We start from the raw sequence: 16,734 nt of genomic DNA on the forward strand, positions 1-16,734 counted from the left end.
CTTTTTGTGTTGCTGAGGGGAAATGAAAGGATATTGGACAACGGAACAAGGGTGTTTTCTCGTTGAATAGCTGACGAGGAGAGTTCGAAGAGTCTGGAAGGAGGTTTTGGCACAACAAGTATAAGCGGCGGCAAGAAAGGACGCGACGAAGTGTTGAGAAAGAAAAAAAAAAGGGTTAAAGAGATGATGGATTGAGGGGTGACAAGAGCGGTGTTGAATCTTATAACAGCTGACGATAGTATGTGACAGAGGCGAGGCGATGGATGGGTTGAAAGAATGAGCAAGGCGAGCTGGAGGGCAATCAATGGAAGGGCAAAGGGGGGAAGAGTTTTTGTTGACTGTGCTTTTGGTGCTTGTTGCTTCACATTGCGTTCAAACGAGGTGAATCGGCACTTTCGAGAGCAAAAGTGAAGGGAATCTGAACAATAGCGTGTCGCGTGCGGTGGTTGGAGCGTGCGTTTGTCGTCGGATTCACTTTGACTAGACCTGCTCTCACAGCCCCCAAGCCTGGCTGTTGGAGGAGGAGCATTGGATGAATGAGATTGTATTGAACCGAGGCGATGAGATGTAAAAAATGGAAAAGAAAGGAGTTAATGGCAGCTAGGGGTGGGATTGAATGCGATTTTCTTTCTTGTCTGTCTGGTCTACTCTTCAAATTCATTGTCACAAAGCGACCAAGGCTGTGGGCAGTGAGTGCCCTGGATAGAGGGAAGCAGGGCGGTTGAATAAAGAAACAAAGAGAAGTACATGCCAGCGGCGGCAACACAGGGCCATGGCGTCTCTTCCCTCGCACAGGGCAATGCAAGCGACTGGATACAATGAATTGTAATTTTAGAAGGTGAAAAGCCTGTGGGGGCCAAGACAATGAAAAAAAGACGGGCAATCAATGAAGGAACAGGATAGGATGAGGCTGGGAGCCGAAACCCTTGAATTAGGAAACGAAAAAGAAGACAAAAAAACAAGGTGTATCCGAGCAAGTCGACGGAAGGGAAACAAATTGTTCTACTGTAGGTGGGTTACACACGGCGGCTGTGTCTAGATGGACGAGAATGCTGTTGGTCGGTGTTGGCTTGGGTGGGTGGGGGCGGAGCGCTTGTCATGTTACCTAGGTGGGCTTTACTTTTTTTTTTGCCGCCGCGATGGGATGAAGCTTCTAACTTTGTGTGACCTTTTCTAGAGCCAACGGCCAGCCCGGGAGGAATGCACAGGACAGGTACAGAACGGGGGGGTGAGGGGGAGTTCACCAGGTTGATTGGACCCCAGCGTATGTGGATGGTATTACGAACGTGTCTGAGATACCCGTCGGGGCGTTAGGGAGTAGCTCCGAACTGGCAGTAGACCTGGCACTAGACCAACGCGAATGACTACTAATGACTCCGGCGGCGCCAACATAGTAATAGATCCTTTCCCCCGTCCGTCGCGCTGTTGGTTCAGAGTAAGTTTGGTGGGCTCCGGCCTGCCTCTTACGGAACAAGTCCGTGGCTCGGCCGGTGATCTTATTTCCATGGACCTGAATCTGGATCCTTCCATAAATGAGGCTCACGCTCCTAGTTCGGAGCGGAGGGGTGGTCGCGTACCTCGGCACGGAAAAAAGCACCGGGGGGAACGGTTTACTCGCCGAAATGGTGGGGCCGATGATCGCGGGGTAATAAAAGCCGTTATGCCCAGGCTACTTGGTCCGGCTTGGCAGCTTTAAGACACCTTTGTCTCCCACAGATGGTCATTTTCTTTTTGATAAATCATTGACACCTGCAAAGTGGCAGTTGACGGGCCAATCCGCCCTCCTTTCCAGCGGCCATGTTGTTCAAATCCGCCTACCCAGATATAGAAGGTATGTACATACCTGCTACATAGAGAGACACGTCACCCACCAAATGCCAGACTGCATATGTTCACACGACTCAAAACAAAGTGCCCTCGGACGTCACCCTCTGGCAATGGCTCTTTGAAGGCCCCTCCCCGGCCGCCGGCTGCTCCTCCCAACCCGCCCTCACCGTCCCCTCCTCCCCGCGCGCCTACATCAACACCCAGACCGGCGCGACCCTCACCCACGCGCAGGTCCGCGACGCCGCCGCCGCCCTCTCTGCCGCGCTCCTCCGCCGCATCTCCCCCGGCGACGTCGTCGCCGTCATCTCCCCCAACGCCGCCACCTACCCGGTCTGCGTGCACGGCGTGATCCGCGCCGGCGGCGTGCCGGCCGTGACCTCGCCCGCGGGCAGCGAGGCCGAGCTGCGGCACGCCCTGCGCACCGTGCGCGCCCGCCTCGTCATGTGCGCGCCCGAGGTGCTCCCGGTAGTCCGCGCGGCGGCGAGGGCCGAAGGGCTGGGCGAGGGGAGGGTGGTGGTGTTCGCGGACGGGGATGATCGCGTGGAGGGCCTCGTGTCGCTGAGTCAGTTGGTAGAGGAGGGCAGGAGGTCCGGGGAGGTGCCGCCGGCGGTGGGACTGCCGAGGGGACGGACGAGCGCGGAGGAGACGGCGTTTCTGTGCTTCAGTAGCGGCACCACGGGCCTTCCGAAAGCAGTGAGTTGGTGAACTGTGTGTGTAGCGGTTGGTAATGTTACTGACAAGAGTCGCTATCTAGGTCATCATCTCGCACGCAAACATCATCGCGCAGTGTCTACAGCTCAACCTCGCCTACACCCACAGCCACACGGCCCTTGGTCTCCTGCCCTTCTACCACAGCAAGTCCCCCGAACCTCCGTATACCCTCAAAACTCCCCCTTCATCCGCGCCCTCGTGCACTGCCTCGTCAGCCACACCTCCATCGCCGTCGTCCCGCGCTTCACCATGCCAGCCCTGCTCAGCGCCATCAGCACCCACCGCATCGCCGAGGTCAACCTCGTGCCGCCCATCCTCATCCGCCTCGCCCAGGAGCCCGCCGCCGCCCTCGCCGCTTACGACCTCTCCTGCGTCGAGCGCTGGGCCACCGGCGCGGCGCCGGTCAGCCCGGAGGTGCTCGCCCGGCTGGCGCGCCGCTTCCCGGGCACCGGCTTCAAGCAGGGCTACGGCATGACGGAGACGACGGCATGCGTGTCGACGCACCCGCCGCACCTGTACGACTTTAAGCACGGGCGGTCCGTGGGGACGCTGGTCGCGGGGACGGTGGTCAGAGTTGTTGATGAGGACGGCGTGGCGGTGGGCGTCGGTCAGCGCGGAGAGGTACGTTCTCCCCTTCTTTTTTGATAGCACACCCCGAGCTTGCGAGGAAAGAAAAAAGAAAAAAGAAAAAAGAACCTAACGTGGTGGGCAGATTCGAGTAAAGGGGCCCCAGATCTTCCCGGGGTACCTGCACGACCCAGAGTCCACGGCGGCCGCCTTTGACGAGGACGGCTTCCTGCGCACCGGCGACGAGGGCTCCGTTGCGGCCGACGGCCAGATCACCATCCACGACCGCATCAAGGAGATGATCAAGGTCAAGGGCGCGCAGGTCGCCCCCGCGGAGCTCGAGGACCTGCTGCTCGGCCACCCGCGCGTCGCTGACGCCGCCGTCATCGGCGTCCCGGACGACTACGCCGGCGAGCGGCCCTTTGCGTTTGTCGCGCTGCGCCCGGGAGGAACGGATAGCGGCAAGGCGGAGGAGGAGCTGATGGGGTATGTCCGGGGGGCCCGCGCGAGGAGCAAGTGGCTGGTCGGCGTGCGCGTGGTCGAGGCCATACCGAAGAGCCCGAGTGGGAAGATACTGAGGCGCGTCCTGCGGGAGCAGTACAAGAGGGAAGCGGCGCAAGCGCCGAGCGCGAAACTATAGATATAGAGAAGAGATTTTATAGAACCTGATAAAGGAACGTGGATGGCGAAAATGATCTATTGATGTGAAAGCAAAAAACTCCTAACCCTATTGCCATGAAGCCCATCTTCTCAAGACACTGTGGTGTATATACACACATACATTGCTAGTTTTCCTTTCGCTTCCCCCCCGCGCGCGTACCGTTCTTGTTGTACGCCGCCGACGAGGCCACCTGCTGCGACTCCTCCGCCACCATGTCCTTGATCCAGGCCTTCCAGTCGTGCCGCCTCATCTTCCACACGTCGCCGCGCCACGCGCGCCACGCGCTGCGGCCCATCCACGACTCGCGCAGCGCCGCCTCCCGCCCGGCCAGCGCCTGCATCATGCCCTCCTTGACGTGCGCGGGCACGCTGAAGTCGCGCCCGCGCGAGGGCACCTCCGCCAGCGCGACCACGACGTTGTGCCCGTTCTGCGAGGTCGCCAGCTCCGCGACGTGCGGAGCGAGCGCGTGCGCGGTTGACTTCTGGAAGACCGCGTTGGCGGAGGGAGTCTTGAGCGCGGTGCTGAGGAGCGTGGCCGTGGGCAGGGAGGTGTTGGCGAGGCGCAGCAGGAGATCGGTGGGGAGCGCGGCGAGGGACTCGTGCACGCCCTTGGCCGGGCCGGGGATGGCGAGCAGCGAGGTGAGGAGCTGCGCGCCGTGGGACTGGATGGCGTATTCGTTCTTGCTGAGCTGGGTGACGTCCTGCTTCTTCTTCTTCTTCTCCTCGTCGGCCTCGTCTTCGTCGGTCTTGAGCGAGCACAGGGTGGTGACGAGGTCGGCCGGTTGCGGCCCGCAGCCCTCGCGGAGCCCCTTCATCAGCTGCCTGACCTCGTCCGTCAGGCCGCGGGCTGCGCAGCGCTCAAACAGCGTCCGCAGCACGTTGTAGCGGTGCTTGGCCACGAGCTGCGGCACCGTCGGCGCGATCTTGGCCACCGCCTCCACCAGCTGGTCCTTGCCGATGCGGCTCAGCACCTTGATGGCCGGGTAGCACGAGACATCGTTGCGCACATAGCCCTGGATGCGCGGCAGCAGGATGTTCTGGTTGAGCGCCTTGAAGACCTTGCCCGGCGCGTGCGTGATGATGGCCTCGACAAGGCGCGAGCCGATCGGGTCGTAGATCATGCCGTTGACGAACTCGGTCGCCGCCGAATCCTCCTCGAAGAGGGACTGCGGCGCACCGGGCAGCAGCTGGAAGAGCAGCGTCGGCTGCTCCGCGTCGGCCTTCTGCTCGGCCTTGTTGAGCGAGAGGTCGAGCTCGAGGAACAGCTGCAGCGTCGGGTTGCCGATGGGGTGGGTGGCGAGCACGCGCAGGCCGGCGGCGTCCATGGACGCCGTCGAGTCGCGGATGATCTTGGTGACCGCCGTAGCAAAGGACGCGGGCACCGCGCGCAGGCCCTTGTTCTGCTCGTCAACCGCCGCGGAGCCCGCGACGGATACGCGCTCCTTCTTGCGGCTCTTGACGAGCGTCCTGGACGCCGCATCCTCGAGTGGCCGACCGGACAGCACCAGAAGCAGCACGCGCAGCGCGTGCGACGCGAAGCGGTCAGTCATCAGGAAGCCCATGCTGCCCTCGAGCTCGTCGAGCGTCGCCAGGAACAAGTTTTCCATCGAGTTCTCCGGCTCCTGCGCATCGGCCCCCGCTTCGCCGGTCGTGTCGAGCACGAAGCCGGACAGCTCCTGGGACACGACGCCGGCGGAGCGCAGGAACAGCGCCTCGCAGCAGTGGCTCGCGAAGCGGTGCTGCACGAGCGAGAGGAAGTGGCCGGCAAAGGCCTCGAAGAGGCGCTTCTTCTGCGCCGTCGTGGCCAGCTGGATCAGGCGCTCCATCAGCCGCGAGCACGACTGGCTGCTGGCCACCTTGAGCTCCTTGCCTCTGGCCTCGGTGTAGACGCTCTCGAGAAAGAGCGCGCGGTCCTCAGGCGTCGGGAACTGGTTGAGCTCGAGCATCTCGTCGGCCCGCCGGAAGTACTCTTGCTCCTCGTCGGCGAGCATGCCGAAGAATTCTCTCTCGCCCGGCCCGTCCTCGTGGCTCGCGAAGCCGCCCCCGTTCGCAGGTGCGACTTCGTCCTGCTGGTACTCGCCGTTGTTCTCGTTTTCGTTGTATTTGTCGGTGTCGTCACCGCCGCCCGTACGGCGTTGTCGTTTGCTGTCAATGTCGGCAGTGTAGTCGCCATCCTCGGCATGTTTTCTCTTGCGCGCCTCGCGGCCGGAGCCTCGTTTTGTGCGTGGCTTGGGCATGTTGACTGGGTTGCTGGTGTAAAGTTTGGTGGGGTGGTTGGTGAATCGACTCTTGTCTCTTCTGCCAACTTTTTTTTTTCTGTCAAAGTGCGATAAGATAAGCGCTTTTGCCTGGGCCAAAAGTGCTATCCGTACCTCAGCAATTGATCTATAGAATCCGGGCAATTCTCAAGTATGAAATGATTTTCCTTAGCAAGTGCAATTTCACGTGTTTTTCTTTTCTACTTCCATTCATCTTCCATACATCTTCGGTCGTTGTTCCAGGCCAGATCGCAGATAATTGCCAGTTGCAGGGGCCATATTGAAGCCTCCTACCCAAAACGGTAAGTGGAAGCCGCTAAATTTATCATGCCCTTCAGAAAGCATTCTTGTAATTACTTCAGTCTTCATACTGGAGGCTTCTCATATTGCATGAAATTTTTCATCAATTCAACCCTTTTCAAGGATGACTAAGAAGCTTCAGATGCTCATGTGATTTATGCCCATGAGGGGCTTCATCCGTGCAGTCAGGCTGCAGTGGTGAGCCCTGGCCCTCTCATGAACATCTCCATCAACAGAAAATGGCCTCCAATGTCCAGAGAGATGTATTCGCTCTTGTTAGCATCTTGTCATTCATTATGCGTCGGGCGGCAGATCTGGGAGACGGCGATGACGAGAGCGGAGGACTCTATTCACCTTCCATCCCAGAAGCCACGGACGCTGCGGAAGAGTCTGTTGACGAGATAGAATTCGAAGAACCGATTGACAACCGTGACGAAAACCTAAGCGTCATCAAACGCAACTTTTTAGATCGTCTTGCCGAGGTCTTGGCCAAGTTTAAGACGGCAAAGCGCGCTGCCAAATCAGCCAACCGAAATTGTGATGCAAAGCACGTTACCAGCTTGATGATGGTGGAAGACCCGAGTAAAAAGACCGCCAGGATCTTTTGTGCCAAGAACGAAGGTCTTGATGAAGACGATGATTATTTTTTACACAAATTGGAGCAACTCTACCAGAACATCGTCACAAATGGCAAGCCGACCTTGTCTTTTTCTGTCATCGAGCGTGGAATCTTTGCCATGACTTACCTCAGCTAACAACGAGAGACAGGGTTTGGGGAAAACGAGGCTGTTGAGAAGGCGTTTGAGTTGACATTTGCTCATCAAGCTCCCCGCGTACTGCATTACTCTACCCTAATCGCCAAGACCCTGAAAGATGCAAGTCTTGCCTCGCGGCCACCGACGATACTGACAAGTGACAATCTGCAACGAGGGCCTCGACAGCACGCCACTCGGAGCTGGACGGACGACAATGATCTTCAATTCGACATTCCAGTCGTCAGCAGAGGGGAAGAGTCGCTTTTCGAGAATGCAGTGGATTGCTTATCTAACCGCGACGACGAAAACCTTGTCCAGTCCGTCTTCCGTCGCATCCTGCGCCACTTTAGCGACGGTTGCTCCGCCGATCAGACTGAAATGAAGAGTCTCCTGGAAAGACTGTATAGAATCGTACGCCATCCTCGACGACGACCTGCGCTCAAGGGCCTCCTTAGACCCGTGCTTCATGATAAGAAACGCTTCAAAACCGCATGGTCCTCGCTGCTGTACCTGACGCGAATATTCTATGCTGCTGTCACCTTCGAGCAGTTTGCGTCCAAGTCCGGTTTTGTGTCCATAGCGTTCCAGAACATCCCGCCCCTCACTCCGCGCATGCCACAGCAGACAGTTGGCAAAACCCCGAAGCAAATTCTCGGACTGCTCGACGTTCAGTCTTTGCCGAACTGGGGCGATTTCTTTTCCCAGCCAGACAAGGCCAAAGACTTTATCAAGACGTCACGGATACGGAAACCAATACATGCCGAAGTTCAGCTCATCACACATTGTTCCCAGCAAACCCGGGTTGATGGGGGTTTAAGAGGCAAAGTATTCCCGTACATCGGCTGCTCCAGGAAATTGTGCTTCTTCTGTGCGGCATTCTGCAGGCTTGCAGAATTCAGCGACGAGCCTTTGCAATATCGGGGGTCCCATTTGGCCCTTTTTTCGCTATGGTCATTACCGGACTTCATCCCGGAGCCAGCAATGGAGTTAATTGATCGGTTTTCCAAGTTCCTCCTCGCTCTCCTGCAGAATCTTCTCTCTGAGGAAAACCCACCTTTTCAACTCGACCTTATACAGCAATCTTCAGCTGCATTATCCACGGCGGAGGTAGTGCAGAGAGAACAACCAGAATATAAAAACAGACCTCTAGTGTCAAGGTAAGGTCGAAATTCTTGCCATAACCATGACCACCATGCTGAGGGCCTCCCAGAAGACTGATGCTCGGTTTTGGTGGGGTTTTGGCGACGGACAAACAGGTGGAGTTTCTTCCCATACATGATGAACCCGGCTATGCCAGTGTGTTAGATGGCACGGGTCGATACAGCGCCAAAGCAATGATTCCCATCTACGAGGCAGAGGTTGCCAAGATCAACCACACCCGGAAACAAGACGGACTGGAGGAGATGCAGGAGATGCCTCTTGCCCGAGTCACGAGCCAGAGACTGTGTCGGCGCTGTCGCGGCCCTGCCGATTACAGATGCCGAACCTGCTGGTCGTTTTACTGTTCATCTGAGTGTAAGAAGCGCGACGCCGCCGCCCACGTCTTCACCTGCCGAATGCCCAACCGGCCCAACGATGTAGACTTCTTGCGACTAGTCATCCGGAAAGTTAGCAGGGAGGTGAAATCCGAAGATGAGGAGCGGATGCATAACGCGTTCACCTATCTGTTCTCCGACGACCATATCTGCCGCACTTTCGGCTTCAACAACTGCGCGGACAGACTTCAGGTGCTCAATCTCATCTGCCTGTACGGGACCCTCTTCGCCCGAGTCCGGCCCGCCGTGCGAGCGCTGCACGAGGAGCTGGAGGCTAGTACACTCGTCCAGTTCATGCTTACTTTTTGCAAGCTGGAGCGCGATATAGCGAGTCTCAGAAACACGAAGGAATGCAGCTGCGTCTCATGGTTCTTGGGATGGTCGCCGGATACTTTCCCAGTCCCGAACATGGACCAGGAGCAGTACGACATCTGGATCGCCGCTGCGAGCAGTGCCTTTGCGTCCCTCAATGTTGATCAACTTTTCAAGGCTGAATACCAGTTCAGCCGGTCACAGAGGGACGTTCTCGACCTGTACATCGCAATACAGCCCACTCTCTGGAGACTCCCTGACGCGACGACGTCGACCTGGATCAAGTTTGGGTTCTGCCACTGCAGGTCGTTCTCCCAGCGTGTACAACTTGCAAAGCACTACCTGTCACTTGCCACATCTGGTGCCACGTTTGATGACATTGTCGCCGCATATGAGGCGCTGAGAATACCCGAATTGATGCACGCCCGCGGCTTGGACATCTCAAAGCTGGAGAGCCAGGGCGTAGTCCCTCGTCGGCCAGGCCCCTGCGAGTACAGCGTCTTTCGACTTATGATAAGTGTCGAGCATGCGCTGTCCGGACGCTTCTGCGACTGTTTCCGGGTTCACGAGCAGCGCGAGTGCCACCGCCCCTTCGAGACGCACCTCGAGCGGGAGGGTGACTTGAATTTTGGATTTCACCTGACAAGTAGCTGGGAGAAGTGGCAGCTGCTCAACTTCTATAAGTACATCTTTCGGCAACGGAGCTTTGACGCTCGTCGCATGGCACGGGCTGTGGATGATGCCGACCGCGATAGTCTGGAGGCGTATCTGGAGTCGCTAGACCCTGGAATGAGGAAGAGACTGCACCTTGGTCATCGGGCTAATATCTTGTTTCCGAGGTTGAAGGACAGAGTGAAAATGAGGCGCCAGGACGGTTCACTTGTTCATAGCCATCTGCCGTGCGAGTGCAAGTTGCATGAAGTTTTTGGACCACATGGGACATCATTCTGGAGCGTCGAGGCCATTTTTGCCGCGCTGGGATCCGACAACAGAGAAAATAATGCATGCGATACTATGTGTCTTACGGCATTGGATCAAGGAGAGTTCCCAGCGCAGTCCAGGTAGAGTCGACAAAAAATTCATCCAGTTTCTCAGAGTACTCGTCTCTGTCCTGCAGCTTTTGCTGAACAACATCGCTACTGTCGGGACGCCATAGGCGCCCAAAACGCTTGTAATCTGCGTCGTTCAACTCTTCTGAGGGGAAAGAGTAAAACTTCGGCAAGATGTGGTCGTAGAACATACCAGTGAACCCGATGGGATCCGTGACTGCGAGTGTAACCCAGAAAGCCCCGCTTGTCCATGACCTTTCCATGATTGACGATAGCGGATAGCTTCCAAGTCCCTTCCGCTGCTTTCGAGTACCCTCCTCACGTTTTATATGCTCAACGAACACTTCATAATACGGTGCGTAGCTGACCGGGCTAATCTCGTCAGCCGCTGCGCCGCTGAGCCAGTAAGGCACAGTGATGAACTCGAGCGGCAAGGAACAGGCAAATTCGAGGTCGATAATGTGGGTGATGTGCCAGTTCTCGTCGACCAAGATGTTGCTTCGATGTAGGTCCGTCAGGGCAAACGCAAATGGCCCGTTATTCAGTTCTCTCTGGAACAACTGAGGGAATATCACCTTCGCGGCGAAAAGACTGGTCATTTGGCGCCAAGCATCTTCTGAGCTGGATATTGCATTTGGCTGATGGATAAGTCGGTTGTCGAAAGCTTCTAAATGATGGACAAGAAAGTCATCGACGCGAGAGAAAGTCCGATAAGTAGAATCACTGACAGGTATACCTTCATTTTCTTGCACTGTATCCTGAACGCTAAGTGGGCGATTGTCAAGTTTGAGATAGCCTCCAGCGTCGAGCCGGAATGTGCCGATGCGGGAAAGGGGAACGCTCGCAAGCGACAATGTCAATTTGGCGAGATCCTGCTGCAGATTGTCTAGAAGACGGCTATCTTTGCATTTTTCGTCCCAGGATTCTGACAGCATGGTGCCTGCCGTGATGGTTTCAATCAGCAGATAGCCTAGGTCTAGGTCCAGGCAATGAGCAGTTTGATGTGGTATGTATTGCGACGGATACCCGACCCCAAGTGCTGTCATAATATAGCGCTGAGCTCGTTGATACCAGCGGGACCACCAGGGAAGAAGATCAAGCCTCGTGAACTGTGAAAGCATGCCCTGTTAGGCGCTGAAGTACTGAAGAGGGGGAAGGAATGGGCGCCTACTCTCTGCTTGGTCGTCAGGCCGAAGCCGTAAAGCTGAGGAATAGGAACCTCGGGGCAATTCTCTCGAATCCACGCGTACGTCGCCGCTTCGCAGCTTATCTTCTCATCTGAATTACCAGGGAATGTGGCCTCCCCCACACGGTAGGGCAGGGGGAATCGGATCATGACAAACTGCGGGAGGGTTGGGTTGGTCGAGTTGTCGATCATAATCGGAATGCAAAGATTGAAAGAACCATGGCGCCAATAGTCCTCAGGCGATACGTTGATTTTCTCCGGTGTTGTGCCAAGATGGTGTGCGACGACGTCGGCAAGCATGCAGCCGTAACTATCGATGCGTTTGTAGAAGGCACGCTTTTGCGGCTCGTATAGGAGCTCGTGAAGAATGTTACGACTTTGACTTTTTGCTGCTGATAAAGTGATGGGCCCGCGCAAAAGGTTGCGGGTGGTCATGACTGCAAATCGAGCTGGGTTGCGAGCATGGAAGGAAGGAATGGGCGATGTGTTGGAAGAGGTGGAGGACGTAGAAAGGGGTGGCCGTGGCCTCGTTCAGTAACTACCATGAAGCTTAAGCAGCCCTGGTAGGCTGAATAAGCGACAATACTGTCGCAATATTGACCACTCAACAGGGCTGTAAATCCAGGGTGTGCAGGGTGAGGAATGAATATTCATAAATTTCACAATATCCGACTGTAGAAAGCGTGCTAGGTTGCTGCAAAATGCACAGGAAAGCCTGGCGCCAAGCGCGATTGTGCAAGGTGCGCCAAACAAACGGCGCCCAGCGATGTTGACAAGAACAGGTAGTGGCACCAAGGCCGCATGGACATTGCTTCTAAACGTTATTGTATTGTCTCTATATCTATATCGTCATGTACATGCATTCATACACACATCATTGGCCCTCGGCAGCCACCTCGTCCAGGGCCTTTGCCAGGCCCCCCACCGTGCCCGGCAGCGTCTGGACGTTGACCACCACGCGGAGGAAGCTTCCCCTGTCGCCCGGCGCGTAGTCGACCATGAAGCCGCGCTCGATCAGCGCGTGCACGATGCGCCGCGTCCGCTCCGTGTTGACCGCCTTGTCCGCCGCCAGCGCGCCCCCCGGCGCGTAGTAGAAGCACACCTGCAAGCACGGCGTCTCCCGGCCGGACAGCAGCGCGAAGTTGCCCGTCGCCTCCAGCCGCGCGTGCAGCAGCGACGCCATCGCGAACGCGTGGTCAATCTGCCGCTCGAAGCCGTCCGCGCCGTAGTACAGCCACGCGAGCGCCAGCTTGAGGCTGTCGCCGCGGCGGCCGCACTGCAGCGTCAGGTCCGCCAGGTCCCACGTCTCTCCGTCCTCGCCGCTGCCCTCGTGGAAGAGGTACCCGGCCTTGGTGCTGTTGGCGACTTTAAAGGTGCGCGTGTCGGGCACCAGCAGGTACGAGCAGGTGGTCGGCACGCTCATCATCTTGTGCGGGTTGATGGTGATGGAGTCGGCGAGGTGCGCGCCGGCGAGCTTGTGCCGGTGCGCGCGCGAGAAGACGACCGGCCCGCCCCAGCTGGCATCGATGTGCATCCACATGCCGTGCTCCTTGCAGACGGCAGAGATCTCGGCAAAGGACTCGTAGGAGCCGCGGACGGTGGTGCCGGCCGTGGCGTTGACGTACAGCGGCGTCTTGCCCTGCGTCTTGGCCTGCGCGACGAGCTCGCGCAGCGCGGCGACGCGCATGCGGCCCTCGTCGTCGACGGGCACGGCCCACACGCCGTCGGCGCCGAGTCCGCAGATCATGGCGCTCTTCTCGACCGAGTAGTGCCCGTGGGCGCTGGTGAAGACGACAAAGTCGCGCCCGGCGCCGGCGACGCCGCGTGACTTGGTCTCCGGGTATAGCGTGTTGCGCGCGACGACGAGCGAGGTCAGGTTGCTAGAGCTGCCGCCCTGGCAGGTGATGCCGCCGGCAAAGTCGCCCTCGAAGCCGAAGAGACGGGCGAGGGCGCGGCCGGTGGCCTTTTCAATGACGGTGAGGGCAGGCGAGACCTGGTAGACGTGGAGCTGGTGGTGCGGTCAGCGATGTTGATTGGTTGCATGTCGAGGGGTTGTATCGTACATTTGTGTTGAGGATGGAGAGGATGATGTCGGAGATGACGCCGACCTGGTACAGCTGTTAGTAAGTTTTCGCGCCTCGCAAGGAAAAATAGTCGCACCGGCGTGTTGCTGGCGTAGAGCTTGTCGAGGAAGCCCTGGTCCCAGGTGTTGACGCTATAGTCTAAGATGCGGCGGATCATAAGCAGCAGGCCGTCCGCGCCCTGGCCCTCGGCAGGCAAGACGAGGTCCAGCTTGGCGGCGAGCTCGGCCGGGGCGGTGGTCTGGACGAGGACGTTGGGACGGCCCTTGGGGATGGCACCGGTAGGCTTCTCCGCGGCGGCGTCGTCGGCGGCCCGTACAAAGGGTAGGATGAGCTGCTGGACGGCTTGAAGAAGCTAATGCCATGGCGACATGCTGTTAGCGGTGGTCAATAACAATGGAGTGAAGTGCATCCCGGCTTACATGCTCGAGTTCGCCGGCCCGGTTCAGCGGACTACTACCAGGGCCGGAGCCGGCACCGGGTTTGGTTGTGGCGGCGGTGGCCGGCGAAGAGTTGCCATTTTGGGCGTACGTTGTGGCGGCGGGTGGTGTCATGCCTTGTCGAGCCGAACGGGGGACCGAGATAAAAATATGAGGGTTTTTTTATTGGGCTCTCTCACTTGTCGAATCGATGTGACGGGATCGACAGGAACCAAGGTTGCAGTTGACGTGCGGGCTTGCAGATTTCTTTGTTGGGGGCGGTATGGGGGAGAGAAAAAAAAGATAGAGGGAAAAAAAAAATCTGTTAAATCCCGCGGCGAAGAGACAAAAACAAGGAAAGAAGCATCTTCTTCCAGCTCGGCAGAAAAACAACGACCTGCTATTGAGCGAGGTCCCGCCGCATAGCTGGCTGCGGACAGCTGTGGACAGCTGCGGACTGTCGGCCTGGATTTTCACACTGTGCGGTGAGCCTTGTACGCAGTCTTTTCCCTGATTTTTGAGCTGGTTACAGAAGCACGTCCGGATAGATTGGCATTTTCTCTAATTTGCGACACAATTGTTCACGGGCCTACTTGATTAGTGCTTGATGCCTCGATACATAAGGTGTATAAGTAGGTGGTACGGCACATAGGTAAGTTGGTAAGTTGGGTGGTTGAATCACGTCACCGCGGGGCTAGACAGTTGGTCTGGTGCGGGCAAATCGTAGGCACGCGAGCATGTCGAATTACAGCCAAGATATGGCGAAATGAATGCGCCTAGAAATAGACACGTAGTGAGTTGGTAGAAGTAGACGAATTTATTCATTGCCATAGCCAATGCCGCGCAGCCTAACGATAGCCTGCAGCATGCATTCATTCTTTGAATGGCGGCGCTAGTTGGTCGTCTAATGAACCCTTGTTGTAACAGATTGTATTTATTAAGCACCATCACAAAATTGCTTATGCCTTTTGCTCACTTGCGTTTGTCATAGTCGATCGCTATATATAGTCATAGATACCTACATTTTATAGCGCCGTCTACAGCGCCTTCTACAGCGCCCTGTACTCTCTCTACAGCGCCCTGTGCGCAATATGTAGCGCTGTGTTCGGCTCTATACTCAGATAGCGCTCTGTGCGGCTCGATATAGCTTCATATAGCGCCCCGTACGCTCTGTCCATAACACAGGTATGTATACCGCGCTCTCACAGTTACTCTGTATCTAAAGTCACAGCCACACTGTATTACTGTGACTTGGTCGCAATATCATTTTGTGCGAGGCTGCCTAAACAGGAAATGCCTCCTTGGCCACCCTTGACCCTTGGGGGCAAGTCTTGCCGCGCGGAATTGTCCCCGACAATATTCGGCGGATAATGCAGAAGCACAAAGAAAAAAGGGGAAAAGAAAAGGTCGAAGAAAGCAATCATAATAGAAAAGGACACTTTTCGAGGCAATTTTACTTTCACGGGCCAATGCACAAAAACTATGTCGCGGTTACGCATCACCGCCACAAGCCGCACCAACCACCATAGATGGCCAGGTACAGACGACCAAAGCCATAGGTAGCTTTGCTAATAATAATCACAGATATCAGCCCTCTTTCAACAGTAATCAGTAGTTCCGGGAGGAACCAGCCGATGTACGTTGTTCCCACGTACACGATTCCCTACCCGCCAACCCCAACGCCAGCTATTTCGTTTGTCGCGGAACCCTACAAACCAACACGCACGCCCAAGGCTTGCCGCCCTGTTTCAAAAGTATCCGCGCGCGCTGCTTCTTAAACCTCATTCATTCCATCACTGTAGCACCTCTCTCCTTCCCTCTGCCAGTCCAAACGAGTATTTAATACCGTCGTGAATCCGCATCTAAATAAAAATATCCCGTACATCACACTCCTCAGTCTCTTAACACTCACAAGCCAAAAACCTGCTCCCAATCTCACCACACCACCACCAACCAGCCATGTGCCAACCTACCTACGATTTCGACAGTCGTGGCAAACGCTATAGGGCGGGATGGACCTTCTGCACCCGCGCGCTGATTAAAGACGCCGTCACTGAGTTGACGGGCCGCGAGCTCCGCCGCCTCCGCCGCCTCTTCCTGGACGAAGAGGCCGACTACTACCGCCGCCGCCTGGAGCACGAGGCCGAATACTGCCGCCGATGCCTGGAAGACGAGGCCGACTACTGCCTCGAACCCCCCATCTCAGGGCCCTCATTTTCAAACTCCCGCTCTAGGGATTACTGCTACGGTTGCGGCGAACGTGAGCGTTCTTATTCTCATTATTCGTCTTCCCGCTTCGGCTCCTAAGGGGCGGCTCCCATCTTCAGAGCTCCACGACAAGCGGGACTTGTGTGGAACAAGGCCTCTTATCGACAACCTGTCTCTCCTCATATTGACAGTCAGTCTCTCCTCATATCGGCAGCGAGTTTCTCCTCATATCGACAATCAAACCCTCCTTATATCGACAACCAGTCTCCGTTTCACGATAGATAGAGCTTGAGAATCCAAAAAGAAAATAGACCCTTCATTCCTCCATCATCATTACTACTTTGCCTTCGTAGTCAAGAAAAATACAACGCAACGTGCCCGTGAAATCCAAGAATCACCCAAACGCAAGTCCTCCACAATGCTTTTGTTCCTCCGAAGCGCCATAATATCATAGGCTTGGTATCTCTGCAAGCAAAAACCACCCAAAATGCAAAAAAAAAAAAGAAAAGAAGTCCAGGGTTCAAAAATAAAGTACAGTGAAATGAAACGAACAGGCACGGCCGTCTTGTAGTGCCGCACAAGCAAAACAAAAAAGAACGCCAATGTGATAAAAACAACCGAAGCATACAGCAGCACAGCAAAAAGTCAACAAGAACCAGCCTCGTTTTTGTTGCGTTTCCCGCCTCCGCTACCAGCAGCGCAGCCTCTTCCAGAACCCGCCCTTGCCACGCCCGAAGCGCTCCCCCGTGACCCGCGGCCCCCCCATGCCGCCGGCGCGGTGCTTCTCCGCGCCGCCGCCGCCGCCGCCGCCGCCCAACGTGCCGGCGCTGTCGTCCTGCGGCAGCGGCGTCAGCGGCTTGGTCCTG

The 16,734-nt window shown here is 56.6% G+C and overlaps 7 protein-coding genes across 7 annotated transcripts in view; 4 read left to right on the forward strand and 3 right to left on the reverse strand.

Moving 5' to 3' along the window:
- Nucleotides 1–1,797: 1,797 nt before the first annotated feature.
- Nucleotides 1,798–3,745, forward strand: ISF_00222 (4-coumarate-CoA ligase 2; the record flags this gene model as incomplete). Its single annotated transcript, XM_018843829.1, has 4 exons — nt 1,798–1,831; nt 1,913–2,520; nt 2,647–3,159; nt 3,251–3,745. The coding sequence occupies 4 exons, from the start codon at nt 1,798–1,800 to the stop codon at nt 3,743–3,745; spliced, it is 1,650 nt and encodes a 549-aa protein (XP_018708279.1).
- A 145-nt stretch (nt 3,746–3,890) lies between these two features.
- ISF_00223 (Armadillo-type fold protein) lies at nt 3,891–6,002 on the reverse strand (the record flags this gene model as incomplete). Its single annotated transcript, XM_018843830.1, has 1 exon — nt 3,891–6,002. One exon carries the CDS (start codon nt 6,000–6,002, stop codon nt 3,891–3,893), a length of 2,112 nt encoding a protein of 703 aa, XP_018708280.1.
- A 617-nt stretch (nt 6,003–6,619) lies between these two features.
- On the forward strand, nt 6,620–7,078 carry ISF_00224 (hypothetical protein; the record flags this gene model as incomplete). Its single annotated transcript, XM_018843831.1, has 1 exon — nt 6,620–7,078. One exon carries the CDS (start codon nt 6,620–6,622, stop codon nt 7,076–7,078), a length of 459 nt encoding a protein of 152 aa, XP_018708281.1.
- Nucleotides 7,079–8,412: 1,334 nt separating this feature from the next.
- On the forward strand, nt 8,413–10,382 carry ISF_00225 (hypothetical protein; the record flags this gene model as incomplete). The annotated part of the gene is made up of 2 exons (XM_018843832.1): nt 8,413–9,736; nt 10,360–10,382. 2 exons carry the CDS (start codon nt 8,413–8,415, stop codon nt 10,380–10,382), a joined length of 1,347 nt encoding a protein of 448 aa, XP_018708282.1.
- Nucleotides 10,383–12,034: 1,652 nt separating this feature from the next.
- On the reverse strand, nt 12,035–13,795 carry ISF_00226 (Pyridoxal phosphate-dependent decarboxylase; the record flags this gene model as incomplete). Its single annotated transcript, XM_018843833.1, has 4 exons — nt 12,035–13,168; nt 13,224–13,268; nt 13,321–13,596; nt 13,664–13,795. 4 exons carry the CDS (start codon nt 13,793–13,795, stop codon nt 12,035–12,037), a joined length of 1,587 nt encoding a protein of 528 aa, XP_018708283.1.
- A 1,824-nt stretch (nt 13,796–15,619) lies between these two features.
- ISF_00227 (hypothetical protein) lies at nt 15,620–15,967 on the forward strand (the record flags this gene model as incomplete). The annotated part of the gene is made up of 1 exon (XM_018843834.1): nt 15,620–15,967. The coding sequence occupies one exon, from the start codon at nt 15,620–15,622 to the stop codon at nt 15,965–15,967; it is 348 nt and encodes a 115-aa protein (XP_018708284.1).
- Nucleotides 15,968–16,556: 589 nt separating this feature from the next.
- Nucleotides 16,557–16,734, reverse strand: part of ISF_00228 (Small GTPase superfamily, Ras type) — a gene marked incomplete at both ends in the record, with an annotated part of 1,114 nt that continues 936 nt past the window's right edge. The window contains one exon of the mRNA XM_018843835.1: nt 16,557–16,724. Coding sequence (XP_018708285.1) covers nt 16,557–16,724 — 168 coding nt within the window. The remainder of the gene's footprint in view (nt 16,725–16,734) is intronic.

This window comes from Cordyceps fumosorosea, assembly GCF_001636725.1.
Source record: "Cordyceps fumosorosea ARSEF 2679 chromosome Unknown scaffold_1, whole genome shotgun sequence".
In the NCBI taxonomy this organism is placed as follows: domain Eukaryota; kingdom Fungi; phylum Ascomycota; class Sordariomycetes; order Hypocreales; family Cordycipitaceae; genus Cordyceps; species Cordyceps fumosorosea.